Below are 23,355 nucleotides of genomic sequence, written 5' to 3'. Positions count from 1 at the left end.
TGTTGCATTGAAAGTGGCTAATATTGCGTTGATTCGATCACAATTCCCACAGTAAAGGGAAACGTTGATAGTGTTAACTAACAGGGAAATCTCTAGTGGACTGAAGTTCACTCTGGTTCTTCTCTGCCTGGGCAGTCCCGCGCAGTCCTGTGCAGCGAACAGCTTAGAGAGAACAGTGGGTAGAACCCTCTGTGGAAAGTGTTTTACATGGAACCAAAAGGGGTTGTTCAAAGGGTTCTCCTATGGGGACAGCCAAAGAACCCTTTTAGGTTCTAGATAGCACCTTTTTTTCTAAGAGTGTAACCCTTAAGCCTAAAATAGCATTTTAACTCATTCAGAACATGATAAAAGTTAAGAATTTTCTAAAATCTTCTTGTTTTCCTACCTTGTTAGGACATTCTGGTGATTTGTTAGCACATTAGGGTCCTGATAATGTACACACACACACACACGCACACAGGATCAAACACGCCTGTTCTGCCTGGAGGGATAGTGGGCCGTCCCTCACATACATCCCTCACATAAGTGTCTCAAGCTGAGTTGTTGACATTCACCCAGAGGATATCAAGCGGGAACGGTCCAAAATGGGGAAGTTGTCCTTGCTTCAGCTGATAGTGAGTACAAAACCATCTTCTACAGAATTAATTGTGCTAAAGTAGATTAGCATTGACAAAATAGGCACATTTGTCTAAACCAGGGGTTGGAACTAAAATTATTTTCCAATCGTTTCGTTCTGAACAGAACCCTAATTTTTTGTGTTCAGTTTCACTGTTCTGACCAGCAAAATAAAGTTCTGAAACGTTTCGACCCAAAATAAGTCATGGTTAATATTGTTCCTCTCTGTTCCTTTTTAAATCTCAATTTTAAAAAAACATTTTTTTTACATTTAGCTTGACATTAAATTGCTTCACCAATGGATAGAGTAGCTTGCTGTGGAGCGGGCTAGCTATGTACATGCATTGTTCTTGGAAGTGTAGTGTAGGGTGCGACATGCGACCTACATTTTGAGGATGAAGAGAGCTCTTGGCATGAAGCACTGGGCATCTTGTTGTTATGACAGGCATTATCTGAATTAGACCCACAGAATTATACCTACGGAGGATCGGCTTCTATGGAGGAACTTTGAATGTCTTTGAACTTCAGAGAGTTGGCTTAACTAATGTTGGACCAGAGCTAGCTCTTGATCATGAATCTCAGATCCATTACATTACACATAATGTCACCTAGAGTTTTCCAGAGCTAGATCAGAGCTAGCTAATAAGCTAGCTAGCTAACAAGATTGTATGTGTGGAGCAACACCAGAATTCAAATAAAAACACTTCTTACCTTTTTGTAGTTGATAAATACAATGTGAAACGTGATAACTATAATATTGTTAACTGGCATTGAAAAAGTGTATCCATTGCTCTCTAATTAAAATCTCTCCCTAATGTCTGAATCACGCCTGTAACGTCAATAGCTACAGTACCCTATGCATGCTTCAGAGGGAGGGGCAGGTGGGCTTCACACACACACACACACACACACACACACTAGCAAAGATTTTCAGCAGGCAGACACATTTCTGAGTGACAGTGAGGGTTTTGCATAGGCGCTTTGTTGTGTTTTTTTTGTGGGATTGGAAAAAAAATGTCCAGAGTGTAAAACAACATTATAACCTGTTCCCATGCTTTAAAATAACAGTTCTGAACAATATAGATCACTTTTGTTCTCGGTTCTGGTAATGTTCCTCAAAAAAATGTATTTTCTGATTTTCGGTTCTGTTCTATGAACCGGTTCCAACCCCTGGTATAAATGTAAACATACCTGAAATATTGATCACAGAAGTGTCATCTGGGTGCAATATATCATGTTATAACATTAGTATGCCACTCTGCAATGCTTTGAGTGTTTTCTCTCTGAATGTTGAAAGGTTTTTAGTATATCTAGCCTACCTTATAAACAATGGCACAAAATACCTACCAGGGGTTTTAACCCTCCAGGCAGTCCTGGGCAATTCCAGTCCTCAGGGCTTGATTGGTGTCACACTTTTCTCCATCCCTAGCAAACACACCTGACTTAAACTAATTGCATTTTTAACTGAAGATCCTGATTAGTTGATTATTGGAGTCAGGTGTGTTAGCTGGGGCTTTTCATTGTATTTAACGAGGCAAGTCAGTTAAGAACAAATTCTTATTTACAATGACGGCCTAGGAAGAGTTGGCTAACTGCCTTGTTCAGGGGCGGAACAACAGATTTTTCCTTTGTCAGCTCAGGGATTCAATCTAGAAACCTTTTGGTTTCTGGCCCAACACTCTAACCACTAGGCTACCTGGTGCTGTTGATGTTCAGTTAGGCTACATATAGGCATATACCCATTACACTTTGGACAAATGGGAGATTTCATTGCCATCTGATTGACATTGTCTTGAAAACTTCATCGGGATCGGTGTCCCTTCCACGGGACGGTTGAGCTGGCGTAAGCTAATAAGATTAGCATGAGGTTGTAAGAAACAAGAACATTTCCCAGGACATAGACATATCTGATATTGGCAGAAAGCTTAAATTATTGTTAATCTAACTGCACTGTCCAATTTACAGTAGCTATTACAGTGAAATAATAGCATGCTACTGTTTGAGGAGAGTGCACAGTTTTGAACATGAAAAGTTATTAATAAACAAATTAGGCATATTTGGGCAGTTTTGATACAACATTTTGAACAGAAATTAAATGGTTAATTGGATCATTCTGAAACTTTGCACATACACTGCTGCCATCTAGTGGCCAAAATCCAAATTGCACCTGGGCTGGAATAATACATTATGGCCTTTCTCTTGCGTTTCAAAGATGATGGTACAAAAAAATACACAAAAAATGTTTGTTTTTTTCTCCTACATTCCTTTCACATTTCCACAAACTTCAAAGTGTTTCCTTTCAAGTGGTACCAAGAATATGCATATCCTTGCTAAAGAGCCTGAGCTACAGGCAGTTAGATTTGGGTCTGTCATTTTAGGCGAAAATTGAAAAAAGGGGCGGATCCTTAAGAGGTTTTAAGTGAGTGTGCAAGGATGCCTATTATTTTAGATTCAGCTGCGAAGTGTGCTTCAGGCCAGTAGACTACAAATCAAAACATCAACAACTGATGGGAAGAGACTATTTTCCCTAGTCTTCGAATCTCTGCTTCTGTCTGTTGGAGCATCAGTCAAGTTCATCCAAGTTTTACAAAGCTGATTATGTCCATATTAGCTGTCTAGCTAGCCGAATCACCTCAGAGAAATTAGCTAGCTGTACTGTAGGCTAGCTGAATCTAGCTTGCAAACTGGTATTATCTGGTGAACTTTTTTCAACTAGACTTTCCGTTGAAAATCATGTCAGGCGTAAGCATCACTTACTGAAATATGCTAAATAACTTTCTTGGAATGTTAATGCAAAACTACTCTCTACTAAAACGACCAGTCTGAGCATGTAGGGAGTTCACTGAGCTTTGAATCAATAGTGACTTTGAAAATCTCCCATGATAATTGGGACATCATTGAATGGGTGTTGATAGCTGAGTATGCAGGGCTTCTGGAGGATGAATAAACCTGAAGTCTTTATCAGAGGCCGTGGTGGTGAGAATGCAAGTGCCCTCATTTCACGTCCTACTTTGTAACATTCTCCAGAATTTAATCGGTCACAGATCTATCGAATTGCGTTTTCACTCTGAACTTCTTTACTGGACTGAGCCAAAACTGTCAATGTGACAGCCTTCATTGGGGTGTAGCCCCACATTCTCAAACGTTTAATGCCTGACCCTGAATAAACATATTATTCAGCTTTTTAATTTGTTAATTTGTGGTGCAACTTTTCAATTTGACCATCCCTTGACCAACTACAAGTGTCCACCTCTTAGTTTTCCTTCTAATTAAATGTACATTTGAGTAATTTAGCAGACAGTCTTATTCAGAGCAATTAGGGATAAGTGCCTTGCTTAAGGACACATCAACAGATCTTTCACTTAGTCAGCTCAGGGATTCAAACACACAACCTTTTGGTTACTAGCCCAATGCTATTAACCACTAGGCTACCTCATTGGATGATTCATTAGGTATAATCTGTGTTTTTTTTCATTATGTCTATACAAATGGAGGGAGAGAGAGAGAGAGAGAGAGAGAGAGAGAGAGAGAGAGAGAGAGAGAGAGAGAGAGAGAGAGAGAGAGAGAGAGAGAGAGAGAGAGAGAGAGAGAGAGAGAGAGAGAGAGAGAGAGAGAGAGAGAGAGAGAGAGAGAGAGAGAGAGAGAGAGAGAGAGAGAGAGAGAGAGAGAGAGAGAGAGAGAGAGAGAGAGAGAGAGAGAGAGAGAGAGAGAGAGAGAGAGAGAGAGAGAGAGAGAGAGAGAGAGAGAGAGAGAGAGAGAGAGAGAGAGAGAGAGAGAGAGAGAGAGAGAGAGAGAGAGAGAGAGAGAGAGAGAGAGAGAGAGAGAGAGAGAGAGAGATCATGTCTCCCAGATGTCTGTCACCTGCAATGACTCACCTGCAGGCTATTGGATCGAACACAGGGTGGGAATATGACTGGATGAACCACACCTTCATCTTTATGTATTTAATTTTTTTACTATGCACACATATATTCTCTCTAATTGCATGTTTGCACTGTTTATGTCATCAGGTCTCAATCATGGTTGCATTAGCACTGGCACACGATACTGGCAACTATACAATGAACAAGCGGGAAAAGCGGGTATGTCATGGGCATTTCCAGAAAAAAAGAGAGAACAATTTGAAATACATTTTTGAGTTTAAAGAAAGAAGTACAATGGCCCTCATCCCCTTTCCTAAAGGAGCTGCTGGTGCGTTCCAAAAGAAGGTGGGTCCTGTCCACCATTGAGCTAGTGGAGGAGGACCCTGGACCTTTTCCCAAGATAGCCACACAGGTAAAAACATCATACACCACCAAACAAGGTACAAAAGCACTGGGCACATAAATAGTCTAATAGTCATTCATCAGAAGAACAGTTGCTTCCAACATAACTCTGTAGTAAGTCATACTGTAAACCCTGGACCCATTTTGGGCTTCTCCTAAACCAGGGATCCAGTATTCATAGCACTGCAAACTGCTCATCAACAAGGCTGTCTTTCCAGATATTCAACGATAGAACACCAATGCTCATAAACAAGGCTGTCTTTCCAGATATTCAACGATAGAACACCAATGCTCATAAACAACTACCAGTTCCGAATAAGTGGAACCGGAGTGACCGAGGAACCGATGGGCGTGTTCTCCATCGGCGAAACGGACGGAGTAGTTTCTGTACACAAGCCCATCGACAGGGAGAAATACCCCTTCTTTCACGTGAGCATCAACACACGCAGACAGAAGGACGGACAGACAGACAGACGGACGAACAGACAGATAAAATATAAAACCACAGATAAACTACAGAACAGAGAGATAAAACTATCTTCACCAAAAAGAATATCTAAACATAAATGACAATAATAAATTGACAATCATAATATTATTTCCTACAGATTAATTTTGACATCATGGACAAGGAGACTGGTAATCCCGTGGACAGGACTCTGGGGTTCGACGTGGCGATTAAGGACATCAATGACAATGAGCCTTACTTTGAGAACCTTGTCATGAAAGCCAGTGTGAAAGAAAGTTTACCAGAGGGTCAGTACACAGAAAGGCTGTAAATCATATGCCTGCATATAGGCCTTGCACAAAATATACTTAACTAGACTGTTCGCACAAGAACCAATCAGTCATTGCGTTCGGCTGAGAAATCAAGTGGCAAGTGGGTGCTCTTTTTGAGCAGAGAGAACATGTAAAGGGGAACTAATTTCCCCTTCTCTCCTCTTCTCTCCTCTTCCCCAATATTTCTCCTCATCCTTCCTGATCTTCCCCTCCTGCCCTCGTCTCCCCGTCTTAGGCTATCTGCCAGTGCCTCTGATAGTCAAGGACAGGGATGAGGCGAAGACAGAGAACTCCGCCATCAGTTTAAGGGTGTTGTCTCAGGAGCCAGCTGAGCCCCAGATCAACTTGAAGCAGGTGGAGGGCACCAAGATGAGCCAGCTCATCTTCACCGGCTGCTTTGACTACGACGTGAGATTCCACTACAACACACACACACACTCAGACAAGCCATTACATGCACAGACACACACCCACTTGACGCACCCACGCACAAACACACCCACGCACAAATACACAAAACATTATGAACATGACATGGGGAGTCTGACCAGGGGAATCCAGGTGACAGCTATGATCCCTTATTGATGTCACTTGTTAAATCCACTTCAATCAGTGTAGATGAAGTGGAGGAGACAGGTTAAAGAAGGATGTTTTAGCCTTGAAACAAATGAGACATGAATTGTGTATGTGCCATTCAGAGAGTGAATGGGCAAGACAAAATATTTAAGCACCTTTTTGAATGAGGTAAGGTAGTAGGTGCCAGGTGCACCGGTTTGTGTCAAGAACTGCAATGCTGTTGGGTTTTTCATGCTCAACAGTTTCCTGTGTGTATCAAGAATGGTCCACCACCCAAAGGACATCCAGCCAACTTGACACAACTGTGGGAAGCATTGGAGTCAACATGGGCCAGCATCCCTGTTGAACACTTTCAACACCTTTTAGAGCCCATGCCCCAAAGAATTGAGGCTGTTCTGAGGGAAAAAAGGGGGTGTAACTCAATATTACAAAGGTGTTCTTAATATGTATATTAATCTGTATTTTAAAATGGTGGAATCAATATTTAATTTATTTTGTTCTTCATGTAGAAAGTAAAGATGTATAAAGTGACTGTTGAAGCTAAGGATCATGGGAAACCAGCCCTGTCCTCAACTGCAGTGGTCAACCTCCACATAATGGACTCCAACACTCACCAGCCAGTGTTCAAAAATAAGACTGTAAGTTCCAAGTTGGTTGACTGGTTGATTGACTGATTCAATGATTTGTTGGTTGATTGATCAATTGATCAACTGATTGATTGAGTGAACATGTCTTAAGTAATTTGTGAAACACAAATATTTACTTTACCTTCTTTCTGTGCAGTACAATACTCAGGTTATGGAGATGGAGTCCAATAGGGAGATACTCCGAGTGGCTGTGACTGATGCAGACACCCCCAACACCCCCGCATGGCGGGCTGTTTACTCCATTGTGAAGGGGAACGAGGAAGGGAACTATAACATTGAGACCGACCCCAAGACCAACGAGGGTATACTGAGTGTCATCAAGGTGAGTCTGTTTGACCTTATGACCTTATACAAGGTTCTGAGCATCAACGTCACTTACAGATATGCCATTTTAATTTGATCACTCTGTTGTTGCAGATCATTTTCCTGCACAACAGTAAATACAAACTTCTAGTGTATTCAAAGTTTAAAAAGGCTTCAAAAGTTTGTAATTTCCACCTTAAAATGTCAGACTTGATTTGCCCTGATGAAAAATGTATAAACCCCTACATAAATGACCATTAATTATACTCCACATATTAACTCACATGTCTTGTTGCTGCAGGATTACTTTCCTGCTGTGAGAAACTGGTCAAATTAAGATAGTATTAGTTCCAAGTAGTTTTTAAAATTTTTGTTCTGTATTGACTTATTGACTACATTTCCCAGGGGAAGGATTTTGAGAAGACGACGGTGACCAACGTGGAGATCGCCGTGGAGAACGAGGAGCCTCTGTTTGTGTGTGGCTCAGGAGGGCCCAACTCCCCTAAAACCCTGACCGCACTCCCCCAGACAGTGAACGTGGCGGTGAAGGTGATTGACGTGAACGACCCCCCGGAGTTTGACAAAAAGGTGGTAGACGTGTACGTGAAGGAGGAGGAGGTGACAGGGAAGGTGCTGTACACGCCCAAGGTCACTGACGTTGACTCAGATGTGGGAAAAATCAGGTAGGTGGCAACATGTGATGACTCAGATTCACCTGGGTTGTGAAATTGATTACCACAACTTATTTTGTATGTACAGTATGCATTCAAAGTAAGCATCTATCTGTCCCATCCATGTCCTGACCAGGTATGAGTTAGTTGAGGACCCAGCAGGCTGGGTCACCATAGATAACAAGACAGGAGCGGTTACCACAGTGAAGAAGATGGACCGGGAGTCACCTCACGTCAACAAAGACAACATATACACTATCCTAATCCATGCCATAGATGACGGTTAGTGCGAGGTGTGCGTTTGTCTGTGTCTGTGTGTGAGTGTTTGTGTGTGTGCCTGCGTGTGCACCTGTGTGCGTGTGAACATGCATGTAGCTGTGTGTGTACGTACGTATGCATATGTACAGTATATGCTATTGAGCATAATAAAGTATTTAAAGAATCTCTTCCTTTCTCAGGCAAACCTCCTGCCACAGCTACAGGCACCATTCTGGTTCACCTGGGGGATATCAATGATAACACACCCTCTTTGGTGGAGAAGGAGCTGGTTATGTGTGGTAACAAAGTGATTGTGCCAGTAGAAGACAAGGACAAACCTCCCTTTGGATGCCCCTGTTCCTTCTCCCTGGGAGTGGACAATGGAGACAAAACACTGAAGAGCCACTGGAAACTGGACCCTGCCAATGGTCAGCAGAATCACACACACCCATAAACACACGCACGCACACACACACACACACACACACACACACACACACACACACGCACGGACACACACACACCCACACACCAAAGCACTGCTTTTATACAACTACTATCTCCATACAACCTGCTAACCTAGAAAATACCACTACTCAGACGCCAGGTCCTTACGGCCAATAAACCACAGCTAAGGGCTGTATCCAGGCACTCTGGGTTGAGTCATGCGTAAGAACAGCCCTTAGCCATGGTATTTTGGCCATGTACCACACCCCCTCAGGACTTATTGCTTAATTAACCTCCTACCTTCTTTTCCTCTCCGTTCACCACTCTCCGTTGCTCTCCCCCCGGTGGTCAGGTATGGAGGCGGGTCTGGTCAGTCTGAAGACCCTGCCATACGGTAACTACACGGTGCCTCTGGTGATCCTCGACCAGCAAAGCCAGGAGGCACATGACATTGTCCAGGTGATAGTGTGTGACTGTGGGAAAGGAGACAAGTGTAGGGCCTCTCTCCCCCGGAGCTCCAGCCTGGGCCCTGCCGCTATAGGACTACTGCTGGCTGGACTGCTGCTCCTATTACGTGAGTTAGAAGGGAATAGGAATGGAGTACTGTATATAGGGATAAGGGATAGTTATAGAGTAGAAGGGTAATCAGTAAGTTAGTTACTCAGACACTCGTAGAACTTAGTGCTTGTGGCCTGAAATTCAGAGTGGAAAAAATGAAAAGAGACACCAATTCAGTCTAAACTAAATCACATCTATCAAATTGAGAGCAAACCTTTGATGCATTATTGTAATTAAAACATGTTGATAGATAGCAGTGATACAGCATGCTATGAAAAGTTATAAAAACATGACTAAACATCCATTCGTTTTTGTATGGTAAAATGCTATGAGATATGACTGTTAGTGGTGACTGTGGTTGTATGTCCCTCTCCCAGTGCTACTGCTTTTCCTCCTGCTGTGTGAGTGTGGCGGTAAGACGTTCACACACCTCCCCCTCAACCTGCAAGAAGAGGGCAACCAGACTCTCATCAAATACAACGAGGAGGCAGGGGGCAGTGCATGCAAGGTGTGTGTGGGTGTATATGTTCACGTGCATGCGTGCATGTATATCTACAGTATTTGTGCCGAATGTATACATTAAGTTATGTGTCTGGGTGTTCAGCACAAAGACAGGAGTGTACAATACAATCACTTACTGAGCTGTCATGTGTAGGGTTGCAAAGGGAGGGTATATTAATAATGGAAACGTTCTAAGTTTACCAGTAAACTACCAGAATTTGTGTGTCTTTCACAGATGTTATGTTATCTATCACAAGACATCTCGCGGCCTTCTTGGGTACTTCAGAATATCACAGGTGTCTGTAACTATCTATGGCACTCTGTGTGGCCTTATCACATGTAAAATATGTCATAATTAAACAAGATTATTTTAAAATAAAAAATAGAATGACAAAGCTGTAAAACATCATCCTAAATATAAACCATCAACTTAGTGAATACCATTGGTGTTTAATATGAGGGTTTCAGCATGAAATATCCTTTATATATATTTTACACACTTGTAGTTATTTTACTATGTCAGTATGTAGTTATTTTACTATGTCAGTATGTAGTTATTTTATTATGTCAGTATGTAGTTATTTTACTGTGTCAGTATGTAGTTATTTTACTATGCCAGTATGTAGTTATTTTACTATGTCAGTATGTAGTTATTTTACTATGTCAGTATGTAGTTATTTTACTATGTCAGTATGTAGTTATTTTATTATGTCAGTATGTAGTTATTTTACTGTGTCAGTATGTAGTTATTTTACTATGCCAGTATGTAGTTATTTTACTATGTCAGTATGTAGTTATTTTACTATGTCAGTATTTCGTTATTTTATTATGTCAGTATGTAGTTACTTTACTATGTCAGTATGTAGTTATTTTACTATGTCAGTATGTAGTTATTTTATTATGTCAATATGTATTTGTTGTCAATGTTTTGGCGTCAAACTGGTGGCAGTTGTGAAAAAGTCAATAGTTGAAGAGTTTCAGAGGTAATTGAAAATAATGCCATGTTAGTTAGATGCTTTATTCATGAATTGGGCTATTTTCTTTTGAAACATATGGTCTATCTACTAGATACTCATGGATGATATTGACACAGATATATAAAATATATATACATTTAAGTTATTCAAGTATAATTGACCAAAGTTACAATAGGTTGCCATAGATGTTCTGTAAATAACCAAAATTACTGAAGATTCTGGTAGATTTGGTAAATCACCAGTAGCTTTGAAACCCTAGTCATGTTATTGTTGTCATTGAGTCTGGGTAAGACATGTTTTTACTGTTGGCAAGACAGGTATTCTTCCTCTGGTATATGAACAGTTTGTAGTCTGACATGATGTTTCATCTTGTAATAACTTTCAATGTTCATTTTCTCTCCTCATCTCTTTTCTTCTTCCTTTCCTCATCTCTTTCCTCTTCTTGTCTCTTTCCTCTCCTCATCTCTTTTCTCTTTCCTCTTATCTTTCCTCTCCTCTCCTCATCTCTTTCCTCTCCTCATCTCTTTTCTCTTTCCTCTTCTCTTTCCTCTCCTCTCCTCATCTCTTTCCTCTCCTCATCTCTTTTCTCTTTCCTCATCTCTTTCCTCTTCTCTCCTCATCTCTTTCCTCTCCTCGTCTCTTTCCTCTTCTCTCCTCATCTCTTTCCTCTCCTCGTCTCTTTCCTCATCTCTTTTCTCTTTCCTCTCCTCATCTCTTTTCTCTCCTCATCTCTTTCCTCTCCTCATCTCTTTCCTCTCCTCATCTCCTTATCTCTTTCCTCTCGTCACCTCTTTCCTCTCCTCATCTATTTTCTCTCCTCATCTCTTTCCTCTTTCCTCTCCTCCTTATCTCTTTTCTCTCATCTCTTTCCTCTTCTCATCTCTTTCCTCTCCTCATCTCTTTTCTCTTTCCTCTCCTCGTCTCTTTCCTCATCTCTTTTCTCTCCTCATCTCTTTCCTCTTTCCTCTCCTCATCTCCTTTCCTCTTTCCTCTCCTCATCTCCTTATCTCTTTTCTCTCCTCATCTCTTTTCTCTTTCCTCTCCTCATATCTTTCCTCATCTCTTTTCTCTCTCCTTATCTCCTTTCTCTCCTCATCTCTTTCCTCTTTCCTCTCCTCATCTCTTTCCTCTCTTTTCTCTTTCATCTCTTTCCTCTCCTCATCTCTTTCTTCTTTTCTCTCCTCATCTCTATCCTATCCTCATCTCTTTCTCTTTCCTCTCCTCATATCTTTCCTCTTTTCTCTCCTCATCTTTCCTCTTCTCATCTCTTTCCTCTCCTCATCTCTTTTCTCTTTCCTCTCCTCTGCAATCATAAACTCTTGTTCTTTTCTTATCCTCTCTACTTACCTCTCCTGTCTCCTCTCTTCCGCTCTTATACCCATATCCTCCTTTTTTTCTTCTCTCCCTCTCCTCCTGTCCCTACCTTTTAGGGTGAGCCCATGTTGATCCTGACCCCCACCACTCCTAACAGGGAAGTGATAGATGGAATGAAGCAGGCCACCCCAGGCATACCGGTAAACTGGCCACTATTCTTACTTTCTTCTTGTCTTCTTTTTCATTCTTTCTGTAACTCATATTTTTCCATGTCACAACCCTTATTTAAAAAGACAAAAAACAGTCTATGGTCAACACAGGGTCTGAGATTTTTCAATGTCGTGTCTGTGGGTGTATTCTGCACGGTTAGATGGAGTTGTGTGAGAGTGTGTGAGAGAGCGTGTGAGAGTGTGTGAGGTGTCATATGATGGAGGGGAAAGGAATTAATATCACGACAGTTACAGGTAATTAGTGGTTTCTGTGTAGGGTGTGTGCTTCCCTCTAAAACGTACTGTATGTATGGTAATCACTGAATGAAGCAGGTTCGGTCACTATTAGCATCATTTAGTTTCTGTAGTACCAATGAGAGAGTTAAAGAGATCACATCCATGATTTTGGTGTGACTCATGAGAACATGTGCCACATGCAGAGTGAGTAAGCCTACAACACTGACCACATTCTCCAAACCACATTTATATGGTAAGGCTGACTGTGCAGGGAAGATGACTCATCTGCTCAAAGAATGTGTTAGAGCGCCCAGAACAGGTGGCAGTTCCACTGTAAAATGTGCTTTTAGAAACCTAAACATTTGCTTACAAGTCTTGGAGGAGACTTGCATTTTGTTAAGGGTGAATATTAATTATAGAATACAGTACAGATGTGACTACTAAAGAGCTAAGTATAGGCCACATCTAAGTAGTGTGTACCAGAGATGTATAGAGTGTACGGATATTATGGGGCGAATTAGTATGCACTAAGATATTGAGTGTATTGGATTGTGTAGGACACAGCGTGCATGGTGAAGTAGGCCCGGTGGACCACATCAGTGAGATTCAGAAGATTTAGAAGGGCGCTGACTGACATACACTACATGTCCAAAGTACGTGGACACCTACTCATTGAACATCTCATTCCAAAATCATGGGCATTAATATGGATTTGGTTCCGCCATTGCTGCTATAACGGCCTTCACTCTTCTGGGAATGCTTTCCAATAGATGTTGGAACATTGCTGCAGGGGACTTGCTTCCATTCAGCCACAAGAGCATTTGTGCGGTCGAGCACTGATGTTGGCCGACTAAGCCTGGCTCGCAGTCGGTGTTCCAATTCATCCCAAAAGTGCTCAATGGAGTTGAGGTTAGGGCTCTGTGCAGGCCAGTCAAGTTCTTCCATACCGATCTTGACAAATCATTTCAGTATGGACCTCACTTTGTGCATGGGGGAATTGTCATGTTGAAACAGGAAATGGCCTTCACCAAACTGTTGCCACAAAGTTGGAAGCACAGAATCATCTAGAATGTAATTGTATGCTGTAGCGTTAAGATTTTCCTTCACTGGAACTAAGGGGCCTAGCCCGGACCATCAAAAACAGCCCCAGACCATTATTCCTCCTCCACCAAACTTTACAGTTGGCACTATGCATGGGCAGGTAGCGTTCTCCTGATATCCGCCAAACCCAAATTCGTCCACCGGACTGCCAGAAAGTGAAACGTGATACATCACTCCAGAGAACACATTTCCACTGCTCCAGACTCCAATGGCAGCAAGCTTTACACCACTTCAGCCGACGCTTGGCATTGCGCATGGTGATCTTAGGCTTGTGTGGGCGGCTGCTCGGCCATGGACACCTATTTCATGAAGCTCCCGATGAACAGTTATTGAGCTGACATTGCTTCCAGTGGCAGATTGGAACTCGGTAGTGGGTGTTGCAACAGACAGACATCTTTTACGTGCTACTCGCTTCAGCACTCGGCAGTCCCGTTCTGTGAGCTTGTGTAGTCTATCACTTCGCGGCTGAGCTGTTGTTGCTCCTACACTTCAGAATAACAGCACTTACATTTGACCGGGGGAAGCTCTAGCAGGGCAGAAATTTGGCAAACTGACTTGTTGGAAAGGTGCCATCCTATGACGGTGCCATGTTGAAGGTCACTGAGCTCTTCAGTCAGGCCATTCTACTGCCAATGTTTGTTTGTGGAGATTGCATGGCTGTGTGCTCTATTTTGTTCACCTGTCAGCAACGGGTGTGACTGAAATATCTGAATCCACTAATTTGAAGTGTCCACATATCTTTTGTATATATAATGTAACATTAAATGATAGTTTCCTAAGATTTAGGGATTTACAAGCAATATGTATCATATGCTTGCCCATGGAGAATGAGTTGGAGCCAAGTATCCTATCTGTAAGATAGTGCTACTGTTTGAACAGAACTACCTATTATATACTTGTCCCTACCTTTCTATCTGCTACAGAAGTAGGATTCTAATTTGAGCCAGTTTGCTACAGCAGGAAAATAATTCTGCAGCAACAGGAAATGTGATTTATTATGTGGATTATAATTAATGGACAGTTTTGTAGGGGTTGATAGATTTTCGTAAGGGAAAATCAAGTCTGAAATTTCACAGTGGAAATTACAAACTTCCGAAGCCTTTTAAAACCTCAAATACACTATAAGTGAAAAGTTCTCCTGCAACAGGGGGATCAAATAAAGATCCTACATCTGTACTACACCACTTCATTTGCCACGGTTAGAGAAATTCTACTCCACATACCTGTATATCATATTATGTGGCTCAGTTGGTACAGTAGAGCATGGCGCTTGCAATGCCAGGGTTGTGGGTTTGATTCCCACGGGGGACCAGCATGGATAAGAGTGTCTGCTAAGTGACTCAAATGTAAATATTATTATATTCTTAATTCTGTCACCACCAACAACAAGACTAGTTACTATATCTTCTACCATCTTACTACAACACTTTGATCACAGTCTAAATAACTGCTGTTTATGCTGTGCTTAATTCTTGCTCTCTGATTGGACAGTTTACTCAGAAGACTAATGAGATGACCCAAGAGACCAATGAGATGTACAGAACCACAGGGAGGACCATTGTGAGTGACATCCTTACTGACAATGACAATTTTCAAGCATTGAGGTATCAGCCTTAGGTCCACACAATGCAAACATGAATGCATTATTTTAAAACTTTTTGTTAAAAGTATGTGTTTTTAAATACCTTGATGGAAGTCTCACATTACATCAAACCACTTGGGCAGTGTGAAATACTTGCAGTTCACTGGCTACAGCTCAATCTGAACTGTGGGAAACATTGTTTCAGGGAGGAGATGTTTTATTTAGCTTGCCCCCGTTGGACTATCCTGACTGGTCAATAGCACTGATACGCATTGCATTTGACCTCTGTCAACTATTTGTGAGAGACATTTCAAAGAGTGAAGATAAATGCCCTACCTGTCTCAGTGGTATACTTTCCGTAGTTCTACACTGAGTGGTACTACATCACAGTGTACATAACAGAATTTAACTCTTCGTAATCCTCAGTTATGCTTTCATTTTGCACATTTTCCCTTTTACTATGTCATTATCTAACATGCTCATACCATGTTAGATACTTAACGCAACAAAATAGTGGTGACAACAGTGGTACACAATTCAGTCAGCTGATGGAGTAGGGCATCAGTCTACATTAAAATGTATATAACCTTTCAAGTTTTGATGTCACATGCCTTTCTTGCAAACTATAAACAATGCAGTAATCAATATCGATGTAATACTAAAACAAATAAAAAAGTAGAACAAAAACACACAAGAAATAAAAATAAGAAATAAGAAGAACATGAGAAAGTAAGTAAGCATACGAGATACAGGGTCAGCTCCAGTACCATATTTACAATGTGCAGGGATACTGGATCACTAGAAGTAGATATGTACTGTATAGGGGTAAGATGACTAGGCATCAGGATATATGATAAACAGAGTAGCAGCAGAGTAAATTATGATTGGATATGAGTGGGTGAGTGTAGCGTCAGTATAAATGTATGTGTGTGAGCAAACTATGGAGTGAGTGTTTACGTGTGTTGGAGTGTCAGTGTGTGTGACAAGGGTTAACTCAGATAGTGCGTGTAGCCATTTAGTTAGCTACTTTGTTAGCTATTTAGCAGTCTTATGGCTTGGGAATAGAAGATGTTCAGGAGCCTGTTGGTGTCAGACTTGATGCACCGGTACCACTTGCTGTGTGAAAGTAGAGAGAAAAGTCTATGGCTTGGGTGGCTTGAGTCTTCAACGATTTTCCAGGCCTTCCTTTCACACCGCCTGATAGAGGTTCTGGATGGCGGGGAGCTCGGCCCCAATGACCTACTGGGCTGTTCATGCCACCCTCTATAGCGCCATGTGATCGAGGGCGGTGTTATTGCCATACCAGGCAGTCATGCAGCCAGTCGAGGTGTTCTCAATGGTACAGCTGTAGAACTTTGAGAGGATTTGAGGGCACATACCAAACCTTATCAACCTCCTGAGGTGGAAGAGGAACTGTCAACATTTTAAGTCCTGAGTGATTTAGACACCCGCTCTACTGCAGCCCTGTTGAAGTGGATGGGGGTGTGCCCCCCGTTTCCTGTTGTCCACGATCAACTCCTTGGTCTTACTGACGCTGAGGGATTGTTGTGCCAGGTCACTGACCTCTTCCCTGTAGGCTGTCTCATCAATGCCGAAGATCAGGCCTACCTACATCGTGTCGTCAGCAAACTTGATGATGGTGTTGGAATCATAGCCACCAGTCGTTGATGAACAGGGAGTACAGGAGGGGACTAAGCACACACCCCTGTGGGGCCCCCATGTTGTGGGTCAGCGTGGCAGAGGTAATGTTGCCTACCCTCACCACCTGGGTGTTTAGTCCCAGGGTCGTAAGCTTGGTTACGAGTTTAGAGGGGACAATGGCATTGAACACTGAGCTGTAGTCAATGAACAACATTCTCACATAGGTATTCCTTTTATCTATGTGGGTGAGGGTAGTGTGGCGTACAATTGAGATTGTGTCATCTATGCATCTGTTGGTGCGGTATACAAATTGGAGTTGATGTGTGCCATAACAAGCCTCTCAAACCACCACATGATTACAAATGTGAGTGCAACAGGGCAGTAGTCATTCTGGCATGAAGCCTTATAGTTCTTGGGAAGAGGAGTGATGGTGGTTATCTTAAAACATGTGGAGATTACAGACTGGAACAGGGAGAGGTTGAAAATTACTGTGAATATGCCTGCCAGCTGTTCTGCACATGCTCTGAGAATGCGCCCTAGAATACTGTCGGGCCCCGCGGCCTTGTGAGTGTTGACCTGATTAAAGACTTTAGTCACGTCGACCTCTGAGAGCGATATCACCCAATCATCTGGGTTCGGTGACGGCCCTCACACCCGGCACAATGTTGGTATTTTCGAAGCATACATAAAATGCAATGAGTTCGTCTGATAGAGAGGCAATGTTGGGCAGTTTACGGCTGGGTCTTCCTTTGTAATTCGTAATGGACTGTAGCAACTGCCACATGCGGCGGGCATCTAAGCATGTGTAATATGATTCCCCCTTATTCCTATATTGTCCTTTTGCTCGTTTGATGACTCTGCGGAGGACATAGCAGGACTTTTTGTACTTGTTCCAGTCCTCAGCCGTAGCCTCGGGGTTGGCTGCGAAAGCCCTGTCTGTGGTAGCCCTATCCTTTAGTTTAGCGCCAACCTCAGTGTTAATCCAGGGCTTTTGATTGGGGACGCAGCGAACCTTCACTGTGGGGACAAATTTGCCGATGCATTTCCTAATGAAGCCGGTGAGGGAAGTTGTTAGCTTGTTGATGTTATCGGCGGAGTCTCAAAACATATTCCAATCAGCGCTAGCAAAGTAGTCCTGTAGCATATTCTCTGATTCTTGTAACCATTTTTCAATGAATTGTGTCACGGGTACTTTCTGTTTGAACTTCTGCTTGTAAACAGGAAGCAGGAGTACAGAGTTATGATCTGATTTGCCGAATGGCGGATGAGGGAGGGCCTTGTATGCTTGCTTGTGGGTAAAATAACAGTGGTCAACGACTTTATCACCCCTAGTGGTGAGGGAGACCGAGAGCCATGTTTCAGAAATGCAGAGAATATTGCAGTTCGAGAATCACTTTAGATGCAAATTATTATCAAGTGACATTGGAAAGTACAATAGAGGGAAGAGGTGGCCGGTTTTCCCTTTGCCTTACACTCTTCAGGATCCTTCCTCTCTTGCCTCTGTAATGGCGGCGTTTCCTCTTGCGTATCCCAAAAATTGGGTCGGAATTACAAAAAGAGCTCAGGGCAGATGAGTTGAAGATGAAGGCTGAATTTAGGTAATTAACTGCTGATCTGATGTTCAAATGTTCTTGTCGGTTGTAAGAAATGATAGAGGATACATTTCATGAAAATAAAGTTAAAATTAATGACAAAAGAATCACAAAATAGTGAAGTTGGGTCAGAGCTTGCAAAACAGCGGCCATCCAGTACAGTCCCAGCAGCAGCGCCTGTGTCTCAGAACTCAACCTCCATCTCTCCCCAGGTCACCCAGATGTCCTCGTCAGGAGAGGGAGGGTTCTCAGGAGGGGGAACATTCCAGAGAATGGGCGAGGCCAACGGAACTCTGAGAAGCCAGGGTGGGCGGGGCATGGTGAGTGACATCTCCAGGCAGCCACTAGAGGGAAACATAACCCTCCTTTTATGAATTCTTTACCATAGTGCTGTATGATTTGACAGGTGTATAGATACAGGTTATTACAGATTAACTACAGGTTATCAAGGTTTTATACAGTGAAGTGGGTGCATTAATGCAGTCGATCCTTATAATATGAATGTGTATTTTCTAATTGCAGTACCAGACTACAAACAGGAACAATACCATGAGGGTAAGTGTTGCCGTGCACTATCAGGATGTGGTCGACTTGACACCACACCATTGACACATACATACACACGACATACACTGTTGTTCCTCCATCAATCATCCATGTTTGTTTTTTTGTGTTTTCTCCACTCTCTCCTCAGAGTAACTCTTCGAGGTATTCCCGTTCCTTCGGCTTGCTGTCAAACCAGCACATCTCAGAGCACATAGACCGGGTAAGAGACCAAAAAAGTGTTCAACAAATTCAAATATATTTAATATTTGAGATTCTTCAAAGTAGCCAACCTTTGTCTTTATGACAGCTTTGCACACTCTTGGCATTCTCTCAACCAGCTTCATGAGGTAGTCAGTCTTGAAGAAATTCCCACATATGCTGAGCACTTGTTGGCTGCTTTTCCTTCACTCTGCGGTCCAACTCATCCCAAACCATCTCAATTGGGTTGAGATAGGGTGAATGTGGAGGCCAGGTCATCTGATGCAGCACTCCGTCACTCTCCTTTTTGGTCAAATAGCCCTTACACAGCCTGGAGGTGTGTTTTGGGTCATTGTCCTGTTGAAAACAAATTATAGTCCCACTAAGTGCAAACCAGATAGGATTGTGCATTGCTGCATAATGCTGTTGCAGTCATGCTGGTTAAATGTGCCTTGAATTCTTAATAAATCACAGACAGTGTCACCAACAAAGCATCACAACAACATCACACCTCCTCCTCCATGCTTCACGGTGGGAACCACACATGCGGACATCCTCCGTTCACCTACTCTGCGTCTCACAAAGACACGGCGGTTGGAACCAAAAATCTCAAATTTGGACTCATCAGACCAAAGGACAGATTTCCACCAGTCTAATGTCCATTTCTCGTGTTTCTTGGCCTAAGCATGTCTCTTCTTCTTATTGGTGTCCTTTAGTAGTGGTTTCTTTGCAGCAATTCAACCACGAAGGCCTAATTCACGCAGTCTCCTCCGAACAGTTGATGTTGAGATGTGTCTGTTACTTGAACTCCGTGAAGCATTTATTTGGGCTTAAATCTGAGTTGCAGTTAATTGCCGATTTCTGAGGCTGGTAACTTATCCTATGCAGCAGAGGCAACTCTAGATCTGCCTTTCCTGTGGTGGTCCTCATGAGAGCCAGTTTCATCATAGGGCTGATGGTTTTGGGGACTGCATTTGATGAAACTTTCAAAGTTCTTGAAATGTTCCGCATTGACTGACCTTCATGTCTTAAAGTAATGATGGACTATCGTTTCTCTTTGCTTATTTGAGCTGTTCTTGCCATAATATGGACTTGGTCTTTTAACAAATAGGGTGATCTTCAGTTTTATTTTTTTATTTAACTAGGCAAGTCAGTTAAGAACACATTTTTATTTACAGTGACGGCCCACCCTGGCCAAACCCTAACATTGGGTCAATTGTGCTCCGCCCTATGGGCCTCCCAATCACAGCCGGTTGTGATACAGCCTGGAATCGAACCAGGGTCTGGAGTGACACTTCTAGCACTGAGATGCAGTGCCTTAGACCGTTGTGCTACACTGGAGCCCACTGTATACCACCCCTACCTTGTCACAACACAACTGATTGGCTCAGATGCATTACGAAGGAAATAAATTCCCCAAATGAACTTTTAACAAGGCACACCTCTTAATTGAAATGCATTCCAGGTGACTACCTCATGAAACTGGTTGAGAGAATTCCAAGAGTTTGCAAAGCTGTCATCAAGGCAAAGGGTGGCTTCTTTGAAGAATCTCAAATATACAATAGATTTTGCCTTGGTTAACACTTTTTTGGTTACTACATGATTCCATATGTGTTATGTCATGGTTTTGATGTCTTCTCTATTCTACAATGTAGAAAATAGTACAAATAAAGAAAAACCCTTGAATGAGTAGGTGTGTCCAAACGTTTGACTGGTACTGTATGTGACATGCATGGTGTCATGGTGACATGTGGAAAAGGTTACATACAGTAAGTAGCCTGTGGTGTTGGAACAGAGAGAGACATTTAGGTAAAGATGTGTGTGATGCACCATGTGGTCTTGAAAACAAGAACAAATGGTGGTAATATTTGTCTTATCATTAATACAAATTCTGTAATGTAAGAAGTATCCCTCTATTGGATCTATTACATATAAATAGCCTACTTGTTTAGTTACTAGTATTGAGAGTTTTATAAGATTTTGTAGAATCTAATTCAAATATGATATATAATATAATATATAATATTAATATAATATAATATTTAAGATAACTTTTTTCTAACATTGACACATTGGATCTCCAGAAGCTGCATATGATTGGAGACGAGGTGGACTACCAACCCTACGGGTATGGCTACGAGGGGACAGGCAGCAAGTGCCAGTCACTGGACGAGCTGTCGCTAAACAATCTAGATGACAACCTGGAGTTCCTGGGGGACCTGGGGTCAAAGTTCAACACCTTGGGGGGCATCTGTCGGCAGGACATGCAGGAGAGGAACATCAGGCTGTAGACACGCATACACATGAACACAAACACAAACACAAACACACACAACTGGCTGGACAGGGACTGGAGATGGTTCTAACGTAACTGCTCTACGACACTGATAGGGTGAGAGCCATCAGCTGGAGAAGAGGACACACCAAACATCGTCCATTGAGATTCTGGATCATGCTTTGCGTCATATACGACAGAGGGGGAAAAAAATACCGACCAAAACCAAGCTGGATTGGCTTTTACCCACACAAGGAGGGACTGGGAGAGACACTTTCGATATTTTGGATGTCTGAAGACACAATTAATCACTGCACTGAATAAACCACATCATGCTCGGATGGATTTATGGATTTATGTTTTGACAGGGCCGGGGTGTGTTTGTATGGTGATTGTTTTGCAGTGGTGTAAAGTAAGTACTTGAGCATAAATACTTTATAGTACTTTTTGACAACTTTTATTTTTACTCCAATACATTACAAAAGAAAATAACTCATTACATTTTGAATGCTGGGCAGGACAGGAACATTTTCCAATTCACACAATTGTCAAGAGAACATCCCCTGGTCATCGATAGGGTCTTTAATCTGGCAACCTCACTAAACACAAATGCTTTGTTTGTAAATAATGTCTGGGTGTTGGAGTGTACCCCTGGCTATCCGTACATTTTACTGGGTGACTTTCACGTTTACTTGAGTACTTTTTTATTAAGGTAACTTTACTTTTGCTCAAGTATTACAATTGGGTACTTTCCCACCACTGTTGTTTTGTTGTTTCATGTGTTTTTTATCATCACGCTTCACAGTACTTTTCAGCAGCAGCTTTATCATCTCTTGATCTACGAGCTAAGCCAGAATGGGATAACTTCGATGCCAACACTTGAATGGAAACGTCAACATCACCTCTGTGGGAGTTTTACTATTGTGCGAATGATAATTCATAACCTCTCTCTGTTTAGGATAATGATTTACACATGTTGCTTTCAACTAATTTCTTGACCTCGATGGAGTAGAATCCAACACGATATCTGGTAGTATAGAATTGGGACACAGCAGATTCAGGAGAACAATTGATAGCTATTTTGGAATCATCACCTATCTGCAGAAAAGTGACAATGCCTAACCATGGCTAATCTGAGAGCCTGGAACCAGTGTGTGCCCTGCCCTCACCAAACCTTTAAGAGCAATCAAAGCTGTGCTGTTGTGTATCCTAAACATAACGTAAAGGTTCACTGTATAATACTAGACTTGGTTTCCTTCACTTTTGCGCACTGGTCTTTTTTAAATTTTTGACTTGCTTCTCTTTTACTCCCTGCTAACGTCCACTATGTATCAGTAGTCAATATATCAAAATGTTTTTGTTTATATTTCAAATTTGATTAAAGTATGCACATCATGGAAATGTGTCTCCGTATCTCTCAGCCATACCTCACAACAAACACCATTATGATCCTAAACGGTTTTCAAGGTTAGTCACACTAAACATGACATGAAATCACTTCAATGACATGGATTCCTTGGAACACCCCCTTGTGTTCTCTGTAAAACTGACACACCCACTGTAACAATTCATGTGAATAGGAGAACGTCATTGTTTGTGTAGTCCTGGCACTAATTTGCCCACTCTTTTGCAGGATATCTTAAAACGTGTAGTGTATTTGAGGTTTAATAAAAAGGCTTCGTAAGTTCATCATTTCCACTTTGACATTTCAGACTTGATTTTCTCTTATGAAGAATATATCAACCCCTACAAAAAATGGCCATTAATTATAATCCACATAATAATGCACATTTGCTGTTACTGCAGGATTATTTTCCTGCTATAGCAAACTGGCTCAAATTAAGATCTAAATTTGTACCCATATCTAACCCATTCTAATGATCCCTCAGCAAACTGAGTTTGAATCATGCTGATAGCACATGCTCTGACCCTACCTTCTTGTTGATGCTACAGACAAAGTTGTAGAACAGGTTCTGTAATACTACAGAATAGAGGAGTGGAGAGACCTAGGGTGTAGAGGTGCGGTACAAGACTTGATTCTGTAAAGTTTGTGCCATATAAA

General features: G+C 42.0%; 1 protein-coding gene across 1 annotated transcript; it reads left to right on the top strand.

The window, feature by feature from the left end:
* Window positions 1–521: 521 nt before the first annotated feature.
* LOC109868972 (cadherin-like protein 26) lies at window positions 522–22,694 on the top strand. Its single transcript, XM_020458759.2, has 19 exons — window positions 522–614; window positions 4,626–4,697; window positions 4,798–4,890; window positions 5,148–5,309; window positions 5,489–5,636; window positions 5,896–6,068; window positions 6,746–6,874; window positions 7,020–7,205; window positions 7,592–7,869; window positions 7,994–8,139; window positions 8,316–8,543; window positions 8,915–9,136; window positions 9,498–9,628; window positions 12,029–12,112; window positions 14,951–15,019; window positions 18,487–18,594; window positions 18,797–18,829; window positions 18,969–19,040; window positions 21,103–22,694. Exons 1-19 carry the CDS (start codon window positions 585–587, stop codon window positions 21,307–21,309), a joined length of 2,571 nt encoding a protein of 856 aa, XP_020314348.1. The 5' UTR covers window positions 522–584; the 3' UTR covers window positions 21,310–22,694.
* Window positions 22,695–23,355: the final 661 nt, after the last annotated feature.

This window comes from Oncorhynchus kisutch, linkage group LG24 (genome assembly GCF_002021735.2).
Source record: "Oncorhynchus kisutch isolate 150728-3 linkage group LG24, Okis_V2, whole genome shotgun sequence".
Taxonomy (NCBI): domain Eukaryota; kingdom Metazoa; phylum Chordata; class Actinopteri; order Salmoniformes; family Salmonidae; genus Oncorhynchus; species Oncorhynchus kisutch.
Note: the sequence above shows the minus strand (reverse complement) of the source record. Positions and strands in the feature narration are given on the sequence as shown.

Excerpts from the sequence above, each read along its gene's own strand:
- LOC109868972 (XM_020458759.2), top strand. The coding sequence starts at position 585 with ATGGGGAAGTTGTCCTTGCTTCAGCTGATA. Across the intron at positions 6,069-6,745 it reads CCGGCTGCTTTGACTACGAC|AAAGTAAAGATGTATAAAGT; the intron begins GTGAGATTCCAC and ends TTCTTCATGTAG. Across the intron at positions 18,830-18,968 it reads ACAGGAACAATACCATGAGG|AGTAACTCTTCGAGGTATTC; the intron begins GTAAGTGTTGCC and ends CTCTCTCCTCAG.